This window comes from Lacerta agilis, chromosome 3 (genome assembly GCF_009819535.1).
Source record: "Lacerta agilis isolate rLacAgi1 chromosome 3, rLacAgi1.pri, whole genome shotgun sequence".
NCBI classification, from domain to species: Eukaryota; Metazoa; Chordata; class Lepidosauria; order Squamata; family Lacertidae; genus Lacerta; species Lacerta agilis.
The window spans coordinates 5,013,404-5,035,000 of NC_046314.1; the positions used below are offsets into that span (position 1 = coordinate 5,013,404).

At 42.0% G+C, this 21,597-nt stretch overlaps 1 protein-coding gene across 1 annotated transcript; it reads right to left on the reverse strand.

Annotated features, from left to right (window-relative positions):
• Positions 1 to 833: 833 nt before the first annotated feature.
• LOC117043213 (cytochrome P450 2K6-like) lies at positions 834 to 19,947 on the reverse strand. The gene is made up of 9 exons (XM_033142678.1): positions 19,727 to 19,947; positions 16,937 to 17,099; positions 15,949 to 16,098; positions 15,455 to 15,615; positions 14,417 to 14,590; positions 12,555 to 12,702; positions 8,995 to 9,179; positions 1,223 to 1,364; positions 834 to 1,072 (listed from the first exon to the last, which is right to left on the reverse strand). Exons 1-9 carry the CDS (start codon positions 19,907 to 19,909, stop codon positions 885 to 887), a joined length of 1,494 nt encoding a protein of 497 aa, XP_032998569.1. The 5' UTR covers positions 19,910 to 19,947; the 3' UTR covers positions 834 to 884.
• Between the last annotated feature and the right edge of the window lie 1,650 nt (positions 19,948 to 21,597).

The following is a 21,597-nucleotide window of genomic DNA, read 5'->3' on the forward strand; positions in this document are numbered from 1 at the left end:
TCTATATGAGAAGTCAGAATTTTGTTGATGAGGGAAGCCTTAAGCTACACAGGAACTCAGAGAAAGTTCATTCAAATACAGAGAGAAGATGGAAGATGGTTTTTTTGTATTCTAAGCCAGAAGCAGATAGTCGCTGGAAATAATTGGCAGCATGGAGATGCCAGAAGGAAACCCAGTTGCCACATCTATTATTACAGATATATTAAAGAACCCGCAGGAAACAAAGCCATTGCCTGAAAAGAAATGCAGTTCAGAATCCAAATACATTGGAGCCACAGAAGTTAACATACCCAACTTCTTCAACCATTCCTCATAAGGCATGGTTTCTAGACCCTTTATCGTCTTGGTCACAATTCTCTGTACATCTACCTGGAAATTTGATGCTTCAAGATATTTGGCGGTATATGTCAAGATCGGAATACATGGAACCAGCTTTGTTGGTTGATCTCTATGCCCCAAGTGTCATAAGAACTCAGGGCCAGGTTTTAAGTAAGAGATGCTCCAATGCTAGTTTCATGGGATTTGGCAGTATGGCAGATAAATGGAAACACTTCAGGTTTCTGACAAAGCATGCACCAATTCTACCTGTAGGCTACTCAACCCAAATACCCTTGTAGAACAGGGGTGGGTTTGTTTTTTGTTTGTTTTTTAGCTAGGTATGACTTATCTTTATTGATTTAAAACACAAGTGAATATACATACATCAAATCAAAAGAAGAAGAAGAAAGAAAAAAGAAAAGAAAAAAAGAAAAAGAAAAAAGGATAAAGGAAATTAAACAATTAAGAAAAGACATCATAAACATTTCATCACACAACAGGGATGTTTTAAGAAAGGCTTGCATTGCACACACAGGTAAGCTAAGCAAAACAGGAACCTGTGAGTCTTAGAAACGTGGCAGAGCACAGAGCTGGTAGGGCATGGGCGATGTTGTAAGCCCAACAGCAGGAGTAAGGTCCAGGTCTTCTTGAGATGTTCCAGGGGGTGGCTGGAAGGTGAATTTCTGCAGGAGACTTGGGAAGAAGAGGAAGAGCTCCATTTTGGCAAGAGTCTCGCCTAAACATGCTCTCCGACCTGTAAAGAAACACAGGCAGCAGAGAAACTGGGTTTAGCTGTTGCTTAATGACCTCACAAATACATTCCAAGTATGTAAAAATCACATTGACTAAGCACACACTATGCAGGTATAAACAAAAGTTTTTTTTTAAAAAAAGTTACCGGTACCTGCAGAGAAAGGCATGAAAGCATCTCTCTTTATGAATTTTCCTTCAGAATTAAGAAAATGCTCAGGGTAGAATTCATGTGGTTTCTCCCATTGAGATTCATCATGCAGCACAGAGGACAGCAATGGTATGATGTGAGTCCCCTGCAAAAGCAAAGGAAGAGCTATTTTAAAATAAACTATATGCCTCTAGTACAATAAATATTGAGTGCAGGAGAAATGAGATTTGAGTTCATTTGAGAAATGTCTTTAGTTTGACAAACTTTAACGTATAAACCATGATATTTCACCAGAAAAGGTTTATTTCCCAACCTTGTGCTCCTTACCACTGAGATCTGTTTAACGGGTTGAAGCTGATGCTGAAGAGCTTGCTTACAGTGAAATCCTATACAAGTCTGCACAGATGTCACCCACACTGAAGTCCAAGGGGCTTACTCCCAGGAAAGCCTTAAATATATTGTGACTAGTAGGCATCAGTTCAATCAAACCGATCACCTTTGGAATGAAGTAACCACTCAGGGTAACATCTGTAGTCATGGCAGGTGTAAGGTTGGTTGGTATGATGTTGGCATATCTCTGGATCTCATGGACCACGGCATCTGTATAAGGCTTTTTTGTCTGGTGTTCGATACTTGGCTGAGAAGATCCAACAACCTTTGCAATTTCTTCTTGGACCTTTACTGGTAGAAAGAAAAAGAAAAATGTTAATTTTTCTGCTAAGCTTATCTCTTTGATTTTGGCTTTTGTCTCTCAAAATATTAATCTCTGCAGCATAGAACTGCCATAAACTGGTTCTCCAATTCCGTGGACTCACAAATTTAATCTCTAGAATTATACACAGGTATTTTTAAGCAGAAACTGATGTACTGAGGGAGAGAAAGGCATCTAGGATAATTATTGAATTATTGAAATATCACTGCTGGGAATTTCCTGATGGACATTATCCTGGTGAGAACTTTATTCTCTTACCTTTTTTTATTTTGCCAACTTAATAACACTGATCTTGACTTGAAACTTGGAGTTTAAGAGTATTGACCCTGACTTTGAACTTGGAATGTGCACCTTATTGGTCCCAAATTAGATGGGTATATTTTATTTTGGAGCTTGATAAAGGAGTATTGGCTTTATGGTTTCTGTTTTGGATTTATAATATGTGGATCTTTACAACCTGACCCAAAGCTAAGTAGAGTAACACTCATTGAACTTGAGGGAGGGGGACCCTTGGGAAGGGTGAGTGCCTGGAACTTGCTGGAGGACATTTATTGAAAGAGTAATATGAAGATTGGTGAAGACCAGTGTAAACAATTTTTGCACCAACTTGGACTTACAATTAACTACAATTAACCTGGATTTACAATTACCCATGTGTGGCAGGACCTAGTTGGAATTACTGAAAGACCGATTGAAAAGAAGAGGAGCACAAATCCAAAGAACTTTGTAACCCTTTCTGTCCCCCCCTATTTTTTGTATTTTTAAAATATATAGTCATGAACAGTATAACAATTTTATTGCCTTTATTTTCCTTTATTTGTGCCTAACCCTTAAGGTTTAAATCTTTATAAGTTTTAAGACACATTGTCTATAGCAGTGTTTTTCAACCTTTTTTGGGCAAAGGCACACTTGTTTCATGAAAAAAATCACGAGGCACACCACCATTAGAAAATGTTAAAAAAATTAACTCTGTGCCTATATTGACTATATATAAAGTAATTCTCTTGAATAGGAATCAAATAAACACAAAGAAAGTATTTTATAATTACTTTATTATGAAATAGTAAGTAAACAGAAATATGAAAAATTATAACATACTTTATTCAGTGCGCAACCAGGGCCTGTTTGGCTGAACACAAAGCTGATATTAACTAGATAAGAGTCCCTTCTAAATAAAATACATAGGATTGCACTACGTAATATTAACTTATTAATGTACTGCTTTTCAGTCAGGATTGGCTCTCACACCAGGTTCCAGTTAAAACCCACAAAAAGGTACAATATAATTAAGGATATATTTGGCATATGTCAGGAAGTCTCTTCTGGTTCTTGGCAGCTAGCGATACAGTCCAGACTCTTCCCTTTGAATCAAGACGGACAGAGCAGAAGGTGCTACCGGTATATAGAGAGACTGTGAATCCACTGACTGGCCAGCATATTGCCAGTGAGACAAAATTTAACCCGAATGAAATGTAACTTGGCATATGAGGCTTTAACTTATTAAAAAAAAAGAGCCAGAAGAGACGTGCTTACACTATGTACTCACCAACAACTTAATACATAGCCTACATAGGCATATCAGAAGGAGCTGCACAGCTCTTCCCTGAGCCTGGCTGCCTTTTCCCTTTTCGACTGTTCAGCTCCCCAAGAACAGCAACCGCGCTGCTGCTTCTCCCTCAGAATCCAGCGCAACCCAACTATTTTTAAACTAGCCCCGCCTCCGCTGCCTCAGTCCCTGACTGTTAAGCGCGTGCACCCTCCCCTAGGAGTGGGTGTGACTTTTCACTCGAGTTCCCTCCCACCTCCTCGTGGCGATGCGTGGGGGTGGGGGGAAGAGGACGAGGGCGAGCAACGGGTTGGCGCAGTGCGCCTGCGCACGCAGCGCGAGAAACTACCCGGCAGGTTGCAGTTGGTGGTTCCGCCGTAAGAACCCGCCTGGGCTCTGCCGGCTGCCGTTGTTTCCAAGCTGAGGGGGGAAAGGAAAGGCTCGGCGGTTGCTCGGTGGGTGGGGCTGCTGGCGCCGCAAGCTCCATTTCGGCTGTTGGTCGCGCGGCGAAAATTTGACTTTTTTTAAAAAAAAATCTTTTTAATTTTTTAATTTTTCCCACGGCACACCAGGCAACATCTCGCGGCACACTAGTGTGCCGCGGAACAGTGGTTGAAAAACACTGGTCTATAGTTCTTAATTGTATATTATTTGTCCTTGGGAATTTTTTCAGAATATAATATATACAAAATTACAAGCAGAAGAAATGAATGTGATAAACCGGAAAGGGAAGTTGGGGGAAGTCAGGGGGGGATGTAAAATGTAATTTACGTTTTTTATTAGCATTGATTACTGTATACTAAAATTTTGTTGTAAAATCTTAATAAACATATTTTTTTTGAAAAGAATAGTAATTATGTGGAATGAATTCCCTTTTTGTATCTTTGCAAATCACCATGCAAAACAGAATCCAAATAACATAATCATAAAGTAAAAGGGCATTGTCTATCCCAGAATGCTCTTCAAGACATTTGCTACTAATAGCTGTAGCAGCAACAGTTGCTGGACTCATGATACAGCAGCTCAGCCCTTTCACCCAGTTCAGTAGACTTCACTGTGGGAGCAGGACCAGGGCAGGAGAGTGCTAGAGTCCAGTCTAGTCAAGTTGCATGGGATCAGTTCTAATATGTTACAGACCCACTGAAAGTGGTGGTTATAAAACCGCTTATTAAAAAATAAATCTTTGGACCCAGCCAATATGGCCAACTATCACTCAGTCTCAAATCTTCCATTCTTGGGCAAGATGATTGAGCGGGTGATTGCTGAACAACTCCAGGCATGCCTGGAGGATGTGGACCATTTGGCTCCCTTCCAGTTGGGATTAAGGGCTGATCATGGGACTGAAACTGCCTTGGTCACACTGGTCGATGATCTACAGTGGGCTAGGGACAAAGGTGAAAGCTGTTTCCTAATTCTGCTGGATCTCTCAGTAGCCTTTGATACAATTGACCATGACATCCTTCTGGACCATCTAGAGGAGCTGGGAGCTGGGAGCACTGTTATACAGTGGTTTTGCTCCTTCCTCTTGGGCAGTGTCCAGAAAGTGGTGTTGGGGGATGAGTGTTCAGACCCCTGGGCCCTCATCTGTTGGGTGCCTCCGGGTTCCATCCTCTCCCTCATGGTTTTTAACATCTATATAAAGGTGCTAGAAGGTATCATCATGGGGTTTAGGCTGGGTATTCATCAGTATGCGGATGATAACCAGCTCTACCTCTCTTTTGAAACAGAACCAGTGAAGGTGGTGAAGGTACTGTGTGAGTGTTGGGAGGGGGTTGGAGGATTGATGGTGACTGATAGATCGAGGTTGAATCCTGACATAACAGCAGTACTGTTTGGGGGGAGAGGGGACTGGCAGGTGAGGTGGACTCCCTGGTCTTGAATGTGGTAACTGTGCCGCCTGAAGGAACAGATAAGCAGTTTGGGTGTCATTTTGGACTCACAACTGTCCATGGAGGCAGAGGTCAATTCTGTGCCCAGAGCAGCTGTCTACTAGCTCCATCTGGTACGCATGCTGAGACCCTACCTGCCCGCAGACTGTCTTGCATGCTCTAGTTATCTCCCGCTTGGACTACTGCAATGTGCTCTATGTGGGACTACTTTTAAAAGTGACCCGGAAACTACAACTAATTTAGAATGCGACAGCTAGACTGGTGACTGGGAGTGGCTGCCAAGACCATATAACACTGGTCCTGAAATGTTTCCGAGCAAAATTCAAAGTGTTGGTGCTGACCTTTAAAGCCCTAAACGGCCTCAGCCCAGTATACCCGAATGAGCGTCTCCACCCCCATCGTAGTAATGTATGGAAGTGAGAGCTGGACCATAAAGAAGGCTGATCGCCGAAGAATTGATGCTTTTGAATTATGGTGCTGGAGGAGACTCTTGAGAGTCCCATGGACTGCAAAAAGAGCAAACTTATCTATCCTTAAAGAAATCAGCCCTGAGCGCTCACTGGAAGGACAGATCCTGAAGGTGAGGCTCCAGTACTTTGGCCACCTCATGAGAAGAGAAGATTCCCTAGAAAAGACCCTGATGTTGGGAAAGATGGAGGGCACAAGGAGAAGGAGTCAACAGAGGATGAGATGGTTGGACAGTGTTCTCGAAGCGACTGGCATGAGTTTGGCCCAAATGCGGGAGGCAGTGAAAGATAGGCGTGCCTGGCGTGCTCTGGTTCAACTGAACAGCAGCAACAACAAAAGGATAAATGTGTTTATACCTTTAATGGCACCTCTCAAATCTAGTTTAGAAAGATAGGCTCAAGGAGGTGGCTGGGCTAGGCAAGGTTTGCATCGGCATTTTTGCATCCTTGAAAATGGAGGCAGAGTCAAACGTGATTCGACACCAGATCCCCCCCCCCCAGTTATAAATTGCAACTAGGTCCTATTGGGAAAGATAAGAGGAGGTTCTGTAGCACAAAAAGGGGTGTGTGATTTATAGGCTCTAAAAGAACAATGTAATAATAATAATAATAATAATAATACGCCACTCATCTGGCTGGGTGCTCCAGTTCCCTTTAGCCTTGCCATGGGAAGAACCGGAATCTTTACATTTAACATGGTTCTGTGAGGTCTCTTCAGATCCATGATGTGGAGATTCCCAATGAGAGGTAAAGGCCTTGGTCCTGGCGGAAGATTTTGGCAGCTCTTGTTCCAGAAACCACCCAGTTTCAAAAGAAAGGTAATCGTAAGTATAAAGAGGAACAATGCTGGAATCCCACTTTAATTAGGGACAACGGCATTTAGTTTGAAAATGTGCTGTATTTCATGAACTTTCTCCCATTGAAACACTCACACATATTTTTCTTTTCAGCATAGTTTTTATTCTTTTCAGCATAGTTTTTATTCATTTTCATCCTGAAACTGTTTTACATGGTGGCATTAGGGTATATCTTTGCATACATTAGAGGATATGACATGCAACAGTATGAGCAAGGAAGGATAATAACTAAACAGTGCATCCTCTCATGGGGCCCAAATCCAATCCTACAAATGTTATGGGGCCCAGTTAAGACAAAATTCAAAGTATTTTAGTGCATGTGGCTGGATTTTCTTAGGAGAGAAGAGAGATTCCAAGAGGACATTTTTTCTATTTCCTGGTGAGCACATGGTGTCTTCCATTGTCTCCATTGTGAAAGGGATTAGTTCCCTGTTCCCTCTCAGAGCATTTGGTAGGCAGAGAAGGTTTTGAATTTTTGAGTTTTAAATTTATTGGAGACTTAAGTTTTGCTTTTGAATTTCACACATATCCCTCAATTTTATTTGTGACATGTGGGAAGCCTTAAGCTACCCAGACCATCAGAGAAAGTTAATAACTATCTAGGAGTCCAGATACAGAGAGAAGATGGAAGGTGGTTGTTTTATTCCAAACCAGAAGCAGAAAGTCACTGAACTAATTGGCAGCATGGAGATTCCAGAAGCAAACCCAGTTGCCACAACTATTATGACATAAAGAACCAGGAGGAAACAAAGCCATTGCCTGACATCAACAAATACAGTTCAAAATCCAAATACATTGCAGCCAAAGAAGTTAACATACCCAACTTCCTCAGCCATTCCTCATAAGACATGGTTTCCAGACCCTTTTTCGTCTTGATCACAATTCTCTGAACATCTACAGTACTTTGGAATATGATACTTCAATATATTTGAAGGTATATGTTAACATGGGAATACATGAAACCAGCTTTGTTGGTTGATCTCTATGCCCCAAGTGTCATAAGAACTCAGGGCCAGGTTTTAAGTAAGAGATGCTCCAATGCTAGTTTCATGGGATTCGGCAGAATGGCAGGTAAAGGGGAACACTTCAGGTTTGTGACAAAGCAGGCACCAATTCTACCTGTAGGCTACTCAACCCAAATACCCTTGTAGAACAGGGGTGTTTTAAAAAAGTACCCTTGTAGAACAGGGGTGTTTTTAAAAAGTCTTGCATTGCCAACACAGGTAGGCTAAGCAACCCAAGAACTTGTGAGTCTTAGAAACGTGGCAGAGCGCAGAGCTGGTAGGGCATAGGCGATGTTGTTAGCCCAACAGCAGGAGTAAGGTCCAGGTCTTCTTGAGATGTTCCAGGGGGTGGCTGGAAGGTGAATCTCTGCAGGAGACTTGTGAAGAAGAGGAAGAGCTCCATTTTGGCAAGAGTCTCACCTAAACATGCTCTCCGACCTGTAAGGAAGCACAGGCAGCAGAGAAACGGGGTTTAGCAGTTGCTTAATAACCTCACAAATACTTTAAAGCGGGCTAAAATGCAGAGATAAAATAACAGCTCATGGTGCGCATCTTAAACCAATTATGAACTCCCAATACGAGCCATCCTGCAATGCTGAAAACCTGGGGAGGAGTGGGTGGGAATCTATTTTAGCCTGTGGGTCACATTCCCTGGTGAGCAATATTCGAGGGGCCAGATCTGGTGGCAGAAATGGCCACAGCAACTGATGTGATTCTTACCTTTCCATAATAGACTACATTCCAAGAATGTTAAAATCCCATTGACTAAGCACCCACCATGCAGCTACACACAAAAGTAAAAAAAGTTACCTGTGGAGAAAGGCATGAAAGCATCTCTCTTTATGAATTTTCCTTCAGAGTTGAGAAAATGCTCAGGATAGAATTTATGTGGTTTCTCCCATTGAGATTCATCGTGCAGCACAGAGGACAGCAGTGGTATGATGTATGTCCCCTGCAAAAGCAAGGCAAGAGCTACTTTAAAATAAAGCATATGCCTCTGGTACAATAAATATTGAGTGCCGGAGAAATGAGATTTGAGTTCATCTGAGAAATGTCTTTAGTTTGAAAAAAACGCATAAGCCATGATCTCCCACCAGAAATGGTTTGTTTTCCAACCTTGTGCTCCTTCCCATTGAGATCTGTTTATCAGGTTGAAGCTGATGCTGAAGAGCTTGCTTAAAGTGGGATCCTATACAAGTCTGCACAGGTGTCACCCACAGTGAAGTGCATGGGGCTTACTCCCAGGAAAGCCTTAAAATACATTGTGACTAGTAGGCATCAGTTCAACCAAACCAATCACCTTTGGGATGAAGTAACCATTGAGGGTAACATCTGTAGCCGTGGCATGTGGCAGGTTGGCTGGGACGATATTGGCAAATCTTTGGATCTCATGGACCACAGCATCTGTATAAGGCATTTTTGTCCGGTGTTCAATCCTTGGCTGAGAAGATCCAACAACCTTTGCAATTTCTTCTTGGACCTTTACTGGGGAAAACAAAAAGAAAAACATTCATTTTTCTGCTAAGATTCTCTCTTTGACTTTAGTCTCTTAAAATATTAATCTCTGAAGCATAAGAATGCCACAAACTGGTTCTACAATTCCATAGGCTCACAAATTTGATCTCTAGATTTTGACAAATGATTTTTTAACAGGACAAAGAAACATTTTAGCCAATAACCTGATAGACTGAGGGAGAGAAATGCATCCAGGATGATTATAAAAATGTCACTGCAGGGAATATCCTGAAGTGGTACCTTTTACATATAAAGGTGGAAAACAAAGATTTCCGGATCCTACAGAGCCTGATAAATTCTGGAGAAAATAGTGGAAAGAGCATTTGGACTGGATGCTGGACAGGAAGAGCAAGATTCAACAGAGGTAGAGGCAAAAGACAAATAAATAGGGAACAAGATGACTTTGAAAATTCTAATTTGGAATGTAAATAAGCAATATTATAAGACTAAATGAATAAAATTGAGCATGTTGTAAAGAAGTTAAACTTGGAAGTTGAATGCCTCCAAGAAACAGGGAAAGTATTAGCTTGGCAGATAAAGAAGAAAGAAGAAAAAATTGCAGTAATTGAATAAATGTAGGAGGTAGAGTTGTGGAAAATCTGGAAAAAATAAGGTCTCAATTTGTGAGTTTTTATACAGAACAATACTGAGGCAAATTAGGTAATGTAGAAGAAATGGGTGAATATTTAGAAGACAGCAGACTACTTAAAATACCAAAATATAAAATGTCTTTTCTGAATAGACCTGTCACAATGATTGAATTACAGCAAGTAATTTTACAGGCAAAATTAGGGAAGGGACCTGAACCTGGTAGACTTTCAGCAATATATTATAAAAAAACAAGATTATCTAATGACCCTTTAAAAGACATTATGAATATAACTTTGAATACAGGAGAGTTACCCAAATCCTGGAAAAGTGCATACATAACTTGGATTCATAAGCAAAATAGAGATCCAAAGCTGGTTAAGAGCTATCAACCTATTTTGATGTTGAATAACGATTATAAACTGTTTGCAGACATATTAGCTAATAGGTTGAAAACTGTATTAAAAGAGAAAGCATTTATACTCCGAGAAAGCATTTGACAACGTTTCCTGGGACTTTATATGTTTATGGCTTTGGAATATATGGTTTGTTGAGACAGTTTTATAAAAGTTAAGGTAATATATACTGATCAATCAGTAAATAATGTATTGACTGAGAATTGTAAAATAACTAAAGGAACTAGAAGGGGTTGCTCACTGTCACCTTTATCATTTATAACAGTTTTAGAATAAGATGTAATCATGAAAATAAAGGAATAAAAGCGGGACAGTGACAATATGAATATAATATATATATATCATATAATAAACATAAATTATAATATAATATAATACAATAGTTTTTGCAGATAACATGGTGATATTTGTTGAGGAGCCAATAGAGTCAATCCCAAAGGCACTGGAAAAGATTATTTATTTATTTTTTAGAAAGATCAGGTCTTAAAATTAATAAAGATAAAAACCAAACTCTTGGTAAAAAATATGAATGGTGAGAGTAAAAATAAATTGCAAAAGTTTATCCATCTTAAAGAGTGGAAAAAATATTAAATATTTGGGTGTGTGGTTAAGAGCAAGAATAAAAATTTATATGAGGATAATTATTTAAACAATTGGGAGGCTATTAAAATAAATTTGCAAATATGGAGTAGAATGAAACTTTCATTACTGGGTAGGGTATGAACCATTAAAATGAATGTATTACCGACAATATTCTTTTAGTTTATGCTTCTTGTTGTTGTTGTTGTTGTTGTTGTTGTTTTACTGAATTTATATACCACCCTATATCCAGATGTTCACAGAATAAAATCAAAATATAAAACCACAAAATACATAATCAAAATAAATACAACCACCTAATAACCCCCTCCAAAAAAACACATTTTAACAGGTCATCGAATGTTTCAATTAATACCAGTGATCAGCAAGACAGATTGTTTCAACAAATGGCAAAATGACATTTATAAATATATCTGGCAAGTGGAAAATAAGAATAAAACATAAAATATTGACAGATGCAAAAGAGAGAGGAGGTTTCTTCCTGCCACATATGAGATTATATTATGAAGCACCTTGTCTGTGCTGTTTGAGTGAAAGATTGTTATTGAATAATACATATTTTGGATTTGGAAGCTCCTGATTATATTTTACATGAGGTATGAAAAGGTGGGGAAAAATACATAAAGGTTTTACATACCATATAATCAGGAAAAAATGTATACAGTATGGGATAAGCAAAACACCACTATGGCTTTCACTTTTGGAGAATTTAAATTAAAATGAAGTATTTAAAAAGGATATGAAGCAGGGGGTTGGGGAACAAACATCACAACTAGAAAGAGACCTGTAAAACTGTAATGTTAAAGTGATATTTAAATGTATAAGATGTAATTGGAATGAGAGACAAAGGACGAACAAGTGAACACTTCAATGATACCCTGGACAATAGTTATTGGTAATAATATAGAAATGGTTGCATGGGAACGTTTATCAAAACTTTAAGAGACAACTATATGAAAATGTTATACAGTATAGATGGTACCTAACACCTAGTAGATTGGCTCAAATGTATAAACCCAAATTGAATATGTGCTGGAAATGTAAAGAGAGAGAAGGTACCATTTTTTGTATGTGGGGGTCTCTAGTAATGATTAAAGCTTACTGGGAAATGATACATGATGAACTAAAAAAGAGGTTTAAGAAGTTTTAAAAACCAGAAGCTTTTCTTTTGGAAATTATGAGATCAGAACTACCTAGAAATTTATTTAGTATAGAATATTTAGAAATTTATTTATTTATGCAACCATAGCTGCAAGATTATTACCGGTATTTGCCCAAAAGTGGAAGGAAGAATAGGTCCCGACAAGAGAAGAATGGACACAGAAGTTAATGGACTATTCAGAAATGGCAAAACGTACTGGGAGAACAAGATTATTATTATTTTTGGAAAGGAATGGAAATGGTTTATTGAGTATTTACAAACTGTAAACATACCAAGACACCGGCAGGATTAACGTAAAAACCAGCAGTTTCAATGTATCTATGGGATATATACGGGAATATATATCTAAAGGAATATGTTGAGATAATTGGGAGTATGCAGGAAGACGAAACGAAATATAAAGAACCAGAGAAAGAGGGAGAAGGGAGTCCAGGTTGAAATGTTAAACTTATGACCGAACAATTGTGTGTGTGTGTGTGTGTGTGTGTGTGTATACGTGTTTGTGTGTGTGTGTGTGTACACACATACATACACACACATGCAAATTATAAATATTTTCTCTTTCTAATAATTACTTACTCTGAATTTCAGGATATTTCATCATTAGTAACAGCCCCCAGCGCAGTGTGGTAGAAGTGGTCTCCATGCCAGCAGCAAATAAGTTGGCCACAACAGTTTTTAAGTTTTCGTTGTGGAAATATGCATTCGTCTTGTTCTTCTTCTTCTCCTGGGTTTCAAAGAATGAAGTGTGAAAATTTCATGTGCAAAGATAAAAATGAATACCTGACTGGAGCCGATGATCAGTGGCGGAGGAAGAGGTGTGCAGGGGAAGCGCATCGTCCCCGGCAGCGTGATCCCGGTAGGGTGACATCGCGGCTGCCTCCCGACTGTGCTGGGTGCTATGCCCCTGCAGGAGGCACACCAGCCCTGCCCCTGCCTGCTCTCTGCCCCCTGGTGCCGGAGCATGAAGCTCCGCCACTGCTGATTATCCAAAGTATCATTGCACATTGCACATCACCCCAATCGCTAAGTAGTGAAAGATTCCAGGTTTTCCAGACTATGCCATCATGATGATATAGGGGTTATTTATTTATTTTTAAAATAATGTTTATTCATTGTCCAATAAAAAAACTTCCAATTATTAACAAATCATATCAAATCATATACAATATTACCAATTATATATTCCAAATTCAAATAAATTTCAAAGGTAGGACTCCCCATGTCCTGGGTTTCGGGGATAATAACTTTTATTTGTTTCCTGCTTTCTTGCTTGTTGATTTCCAATTTCCAGTTCTGATTAACTGTCCTCGTACTCTCAATCAATCATTTGCCGGTATGGGACTCCCAGTCTTGTTTTTAACAGGTCTATAAGTCTGGTCAGCACACAGGGGGGCCTTTATTTCAATATTTTCCTCTGTTAGACTATTTTAAAAGACAGTTTTCTCTCGGTGGCACCTCCTTCTGCTGAAAGTCCTGGGCTTCGATCCAAAGTTAAGAAATAAGGGCACTGTTTTCCCTTTGATCTATTTTGATGAACTGATGTTTTGAATGTGTCCAGTAAATGCAATTTGGTGAGGGTGTACTTCATTAACAGTAAGTTATATAGAAATTGTTCCAGCTCTTCTATGCACTCCAGGCCGTGACTGCCTGCAACACCACCTCCTCTTGAGGCGGAAGTGGCTTTCCCAGTCAGAATAGCACAGCAAAGACAGTATGAAAACAGTTTTACAGGCAGTGTAGATTGAAAGTTAAAAGCATATTCAGGCCTACATATCTGCTTTAACTTTTCAAACTCATCAGTAATTAGTATAAGCTTTTAGAAATAATTTCCAACCTGTTATTTAGAACTCTGTCATCACCCAAACACCTGTTTCCTTTTCTGGGTGCTAATTAATTGGTAAACAGAAACTCCAGTTCATATTCATTTCGAATCTTAGTAATGGTCAAAAGAACTGAAGCCCTAATTTAAGGGTGATTGTGCAGTGAATGGGCCAATGTTTTTTCCTTGCTCCGAGATTCCTCTCCACGCTCAAAGTTTCCTATCTCCTCTGGTGTGAAGAATGCCTTCTTCTGAGCACATGAGGCATTATCCCATCACACCTTGTATTCAAAGGGAGTCTGGCAACAATATTTATGACTTGATTACCTCTTATCACTGCATAATTATCTCTCTTGGCAGAAGCATCAGCAGCCAATGGTCAGTCAGCCGTAATTCCACCCCTGGAAATTCATACACCCCCTTTGCCCCTGCAGAGGCAAGTTCTGTAACACATTAACAAAGGATGACTATTGGGAAATGGTAGGAAGTATGCCAGGTTGGTCCCTTCTGAAGTGAGACTTTCTGACTACTCCTTATGCATTCACTTGTGAATATGCCCTTAAAACATGAATTGAAAATGTCAACGCTTATTCTGGGCCAACTTAAAGGACTCCGTTACCTCTTGCTGTTGGACGAGAAATGAGTCAATGAAGCTCCTCTGGTCGTTTTCATCCAGATCTCTGAGGTGTTTTATGAAGGTGGCATTTATGAAGGCAAACAGCTCATCTCTGTTTTGAATGACAGTCTTACAAGCCCCCAGAAGAAAACCAAGAGCAGGAAACATGTTATACAGCTGAAAGGATAAAAATGTGAAAAAAGAAAAAGAGACATTATGAAAGCTCAGTACTGTACTCTCAGCTGAGTCTCTCGAAGCATGGCTGCCCAAATACAAAACAAAGCTTTTGAATGCCATTTGGCATCGGGGACGGGGTACCTCAGGACAGTGTAATTCATATGCAACCGCGGGATAATAGGCTACGGCGATTCTCATCTGGAGGGTCACCTTCAGAGAGGGAGAGCTGCCCTTGGAGCAGTGGCGTAGGAAGGGCAGGGCGTAGCAGTGGGCTGCCCCAGGTTCCGGGGAGGGGGGTGACACTTCCCGGACCCTCCCGCCACTCCCTGCCACCTGGCACGCTGTCCATGCTTCTTTACGGACGGATGGGGCAGCCCCACGAGCCACCGCTCACTCACCGGCTCGCCGCAAGAGCTGCAGCGCCGGCCCGGATGCACTACGCATGCCTGGAATTTCTGATCATGTGCAGAGCATCCGACGTGCGCTGTGACGCCCTGCCCTCTGGGTGGATGCCTCCGCTCTGCCACCCCGGGCAGCGAAGAGGCTTCCTCCGCCACTGCCTTCAAGGCCCCTTCTGAGCCACCATGGAACCAACTATCACTTGCTCTTCTTTGCCCTTAGAGTCCTGATGGCAGTGAGGCCAGAAAGGGTGTGTGCAAAAGAGACTTTGTTATAATTATGGGATGACAGTGCCATGTGAGTTTCCTAAATATTTTGAATCACCAGCAGGTTTCTCAAGATATCAATATTCTGTGTTTTTTAGTGAATCCTGAACAATATATAATAAACATACTGTCCTGCCCACTTTGCATACACTGTTATTACAATCAACTGTTTCTTTTAATCGGAAAACAAATAGATTACCGTGACTGAAAAGCTTCCGAAAAGCCGGACATTTTCATTGACCAACTTCAGAAGTCTTATGTATGTGGGATCTTCATAATCAAATCGTTTGTCTAGTAGTATGGCCACTATAATATTGGCAACAGCTGCATTCATAATTGTGGTGGTCTCAAACGGCTTTCCTATACAGAAATATGACAGTTAAACAAAAATATGTAAAGGGCATTGTTTTTAAGTCTGCTCTTTGCTGCCTTAAGTCCCCACTGGCAGCTTACCTATGTGTAGACCTCATTTATCAAAGAAAGTGATTCTAATTGCTGCTGGATGTGGCCATAGCTGGGCTAGGAAATGCTTGGAGGTCACAGGAGTTATTGCAGTATAATCTGCAAATTACAGGCTAATTGCAAGGAACCCTGGGATCTGTGCTTCTGGAAGTAACACAATGTAACACAATACTCTTGGCACCTTTAAACTATGGTACAGTAGCTATGCACCAAGGGAAAACACCAACCCACCTTCGTAAGATTCAAATTTCTTTATCAGGACACCGCATTCCTCAACAATTCTTTCCTCTATGGTCCTCTTTCCCATTCCGTAGTCCCGCAATGTGCTTAAAGCAAACCGTCGCATCACTTTCCAGTTTTCACCATTAGACAGAATTACACCTGAAGACATGGAAGGAAAGGTTTCATGTTTGCATGGCCATTGAACAAAGAATCAATAAATCATGTTCTGCATTTCTTCCATGGAACTGTGAATGGATCCTAGCTATTATCCCATTCAGACTCAGACTTCTGAGCTTTGACAAAGTAGCTGGTAGATGTGCCATCAGAGCATGATTTGAGAACACATTGATCAATATTCTGCATTACAAAGTGTAGAAGGTGGTTTGTACATGTCAGGGGTCCCAGCAGAACTCAACTTGTTACTTTGTATTCCATGGGCTGACATTATGGCTCCTTCATGTTTCCTCTCTGTATAGGCTGCGCCAGAAAATGGTCAGTGAGTTTCGTGTGTGGCATTAGTTTTCCAAGTGACAATTATTCACAATTCACATGTGACAACTATTACATTCTCCTGTCCCATTCTCTCCCCCCCCCCAGGCCATGCTATATGACTGTTGGGAAGAAGGTGGGGATGGGAAAGGTTTGCTTTAAATGGTCTCCATTTTTGTTTCTTCAACAAAGCCCCACTGATCCACTGAAAGTCAAGACCAAAAAAAGTTGGTCTGGTCTATTCTTTTTAACATTTTAGCTTAATCTGCAGAAATCCACAGGTGTCACTTTTTCTGACACATTCATAGCCTTATAACTGCAGATACACTGTCAATGTCAAAGGCACTGAGGTTTGTTGAAAAATTCACAAGGATTTTCCCCACAGGAAACAATGGATTTTGCTGACTTGCTTTACGAACCATTTCTTGGGAACAGATTCTGTTCATCTGGTGGGACCAGTGAGTGTTTGCAAGCATTACCAGTTCCAACAGAAAGGGAAGTGCCTCACCAAAGCCTTTTCCAAGCTCTTGAAACATTGGAACGATGGGCCTGTCTGCAAATGCGTCCGCCTGATTAACAAGAGCCTCCTTTACTGTCTCATATCCTGTCAACACCACCGTTTTCTGGGGTCCCATTTGGATGCTGAAGACAGGGCCATACTGCTTTGACAACTGGAATTCAACAGAAGAAAAAGTGGGAAACAGAGTTCTGGCATACCCAAAGAATATCTTAATGTAAATCATCTGTGACAGAACCAAGACTGCATAAGCTTGCACATTTACCTAAGAGTAAGGGCTATTTTATACATTCCACAGATCTAGTAGCAAAGTTTGACTGTTAGACTATTTTCAGTCCCCCCCCCCCATAACTAACTACTATTGAACTCAGTAGAAAATACTTCCATGTTATTGTGCCTTGGACCGAACTGAAAACATATGACTTAAGAATTGTAATTTTGTGGAATGAATTCCCTTTTTGTATCTTTGCAAGTCACCATGCAAAACAGAATCCAAATAACATAATGATAAAGTAAAAAAAGCATTGTCTATGCCAAAATGCTCTTCAAGACATTTGCTACTAATAGCTGTAGTAGCAACAGTTGCTGGACTCATGATACAGCAGCTCAGCCCTTTCACCCAGTTCAGTAGACTTCACCGTGGGAGCAGGACCAGGGCGGGACAGAGTCCTCTCTAGTCAAATTGGATGGGATCAATTCAAAACTGTTTCCTTCGAGGATGTGGACAGGCTGCTTGGACGAGTGAAACTGACCACCTGTCTCCCTGATACTTGCCCATCCTGGCTCATAAAAGCTCTGCGGGTGTTAAGGAGCCTTCCCAGACCCACTGAAAGTGGTGGTTATAAAACTGCTTAGTAAAAAAAATAAAAATTGTTGGACCCAGCCAATATGGCCATGTACCATCCAGTCTCACATCTTCCATTCTTGGGTAAGGTGATTGAGCGGGTGGTTGCTGAACAACTCCAGGCACGCTTGGAGGATGCAGACCATTTGGATCCCTTCCAGTTGGGATTCAGGACTCATCATGAGACTGAAACTGCCTTGGTTGTGCTGGTTGATGATCTCCAGTGGGCTAAGGACAAAGGTGAAAGCTGTTTCCTAATTCTGCTGGATCGCTCAGTGGCTTTTGACACTATCAACCATGACATCCTTCAGGAGCATCTAGAAGGGCTGAGACCTGGGGGCACTTTTATACAGTGGTTTCGCTCTTTCCTCTTGGACCGTGTCCAGAAAGTGGTGTTGGGGGATAAGTGTTCAGACCCTCATTTGTTGGGTGCCTCATTTGTTGGGTGCCTCCAGGTTCCCTCATTTGTTGGGTGCCTCCGGGCTCCATCCTCTCCCCCATGCTTTTTAACATCCACATGAAACCGCTGGGAGGGATCATCATGGGGTTTGGGCTGGGTGTTCATCAGTATGCGGATGATAACCAGCTTTACCTCTCTTTATAAACAGAACCAGTGAAGGCGGTGAATGTCCTGTGTGAGTGTCAGGAGGTAGTTGGAGAATGGATGGTGACTGACAGATTGAGGTTGAATCCTGACATAACAGCAGTACTGTTTGGGGGGACACAGGGTGGGCAGGTGAGGAGGACTCCCTGGTCTTGAATGGAGTAACTGTGCTGCCTGAAGGAACAGATGCACAGCCTGGGAGTCATTTTGGACTCACAGCTGTCCACGGAGGCAGAGGTCAATTCTGTGTCCAGGGCAGCTGTCTACCAGCTCCATCTGGTACACATGCTGAGACCCTACCTGCCTGCAGACTGTCTTGCCAGAGTGGTGCATGCTCTAGTTATCTCCCGCTTGGACTACTGCAATGTGCTCTATGTGGGACTACTTTTAAAGGTGACCTAGAAACTGCAACTAATTTAGAATGTGACAGCTAGACTGGTGACTGGGAGTGACTGCCAAGACCATATAACATTGGTCCTGAAAGACCTACATTGGCACCCAGTACATTTCCAAGCACAATTCAAAGTGTTGGTGCTGACCTTTAAATGGCCTTGGCCCAGTATACCTGAAGGAGTGCCTCCACCCCCATCGTTCTGCCCGGACACTGAGATCCAGCGCTGAGGGCCTTCTGGAAGTTCCCTCAATGCAAGAAGTGAGGTTACAGGGAACCAGGCAGAGGGCCTTCTCGGTAGTGGCACCTACCCTGTGGAATGCCCTTCCATCAGATATCAAGGAAATAAAAAACTATCTGACTTTCAGAAGACACCTGAAGGCAGTACTTTTTAGGGAAGTTTTAAATGTTTGATGTTTTATGGTGCTTTTAATCTGTTGGGAGCCTCCCAGAGTAGCCGGTTAAACCCAGTGAGATTGCCAGGGTATAAATAATAAATTATTATTAAATCATTATTACTATTCAGTTGCGGCAGCACAAATATTTGCTAGGAATGCTCAGGAAACCAGAACAAAATAGGCAGTTGTAAGGATGAAAGTGATTATACCTTTAACGGCACCTCTCAAATCTAGTTTAGAAAGATAGGCTCAAATAGAGGCAGAGTCAAACGTGATTTGACACCAGACACCCCCAGACACCTGTTCAAATTACCGGTTATAAATTGCAAATAAGTCCTATGATTATTTATTGGGAAAGATAAGAGAAGGTTCTGTAGCACACAAAGGGGAGATGAGTTTTATACGCTCTAAAAGAACAAAATGTATTATTATTATTATTATTATTATTATTATTATTATTATTATTATTATTTCTACCCCGCTCATCTGACTGGACTGCCCCAGTACCCTTTAGCCCTGCCATGGGAAGAACTGGAATCTTTACCTTTAACATGGTTCTGTGAGGTCTCTTCAGATCCATGATGTGGAGATTCCCAATGAGAGGTAAAGGCCTCGGTCCTGGCGGAAGTTTTTGGGAGCTCTTGTTCCAGAAAGTGCCCAGTTTCAAAACAAAGGAAACCATAAGGATAAAGAGAAACAACGCTGGAATCGGCTCTGTCCAATACATTTCGTTTCAGCAAGCAATTTCCCCCCCAGTGGTTATAATGAAAGCTACAGTGTAGTTTGGTCAAGGACAATGTCTTGCAACTGCAGTGAGCAGCATATATATTATGCTATGTACTTTCCCTAGAAAATCATTAAACCATCCAGTAAAAATCATTAAACCATCATTAAACTCTCTTGAACCTGGCTGCAGATTATGTGTAAGATTAATGTTATAACGGGAGTAAAGGGCAACATTGTGAAATTCTTTGGAGTGATATTTGAACTGCATTTAGGGATGGATGGACTTCTGGAGAGGCGAGATGGCAAATGCCACAGCAGCGCGGAGCTCTTGTGGATTGCCAGCACCAACGGCGCTGCCTGGCTGGTCCCCGCACCCCCACCACGGCTGCCGCCACCACCATGATGGGGGGTAACCAGGGTTGCCAAACATGACAACCAGGGAGGCTACCCATTGCCCCAGTGGCCTTGACCCCGCTGGGACTGGGAGCATCCCACCGATAGCTCAGCGGAGCCAGAGGCGTAGCAAGGTCAGGTGGTGCAGAATTTTTTGTCACCCCCCCCCCATGACTCCCAAGCCTACAGCAAGCCAGGGGTAGAGCAGGAGTTTCACCACTTTTCCAGGGCTGCTGGCTTTCAGCTTGGGAGTCTTGGGTGGGGAGGGTGACAAAAAAAATTCCCCGCATCCTCCTTGCTCCAACCCCCTTCATTGCAAGAGGTTCAAAATCCTTTTTCACATGAAGTAAGAACTTTCTGGTGGTAGGAGTTATTCCTCAGTGGAACAGTCCCCCTTGGAAGGTTGTGGACTCTCCTTCCTTGGAAGTTTTTAAGTAGAGGTTGGATGGCCATCTGTCCTGGATGCTTTTAGCTGAGATTGCAGGGGGTCAGACTAGATGACTCTTGAGGTCCCTTCCCATATAGACAAGCCCCTGCAATGCAGGAATCTCAGCTAGAGCTGGAACGTTTCCTCTATGCTCACTTTGGGCCTTTTTCATTCCCTCGGCTAGAGGCTGGGCTAATGCAGGGAGCGGCCAGTGGGAGGGTCGTTCATTTGGAATTCCCCTGCAGAAACACCACCGAGCAGCCGAGGAATGGCTTTTAATGAGCGCTTCTCACCTGCTGATTATTGTGCAATTATGCAGCGAACTGTTTGCATGGGTTGGATCAGCAGCATATTCAAAGATCCTGTGATCTACGCGGTGCATTTTAATGCTGAATTTCTGACAAGGCAGCAAGCGGTTGTGCAGCCAACTGTCCCTCCACCGAATTCCTCGTGGGCTGCTAGGCCAAGTCAGGCCACTGGGCCCATCTCCATATTGCCCGCCCTGACCAACAGAGGCTCTTCTGAGTCTCAGGCGCCCAGGCCGACCTGGACAGGTGCCAGGGCATTTTGCACCCTGAGAGGGGCCCCGCCCCATGGCTCCCACACCCTGTTTACATGCGTTTACAGCCGCCCGACTGGCAGGATGGACTCACCCTCCTCACATCTGAAGCAGAGGCAAGAATAAAATCCTCCACAGACACCCTCCTTAAGGGGACGAGACTCGTGGGGGTCTTTTGTGCCTCAGACGGACCCCTCCCCATCCCTTGAAAAAGACTGGTGGTGTCTCATTAAAAAGCCTTCTACTGGGGTGCCAACTTGAACATAATATGGGGGGGAGGTAAGCCCCGTCCGCATAATCAATCATGATG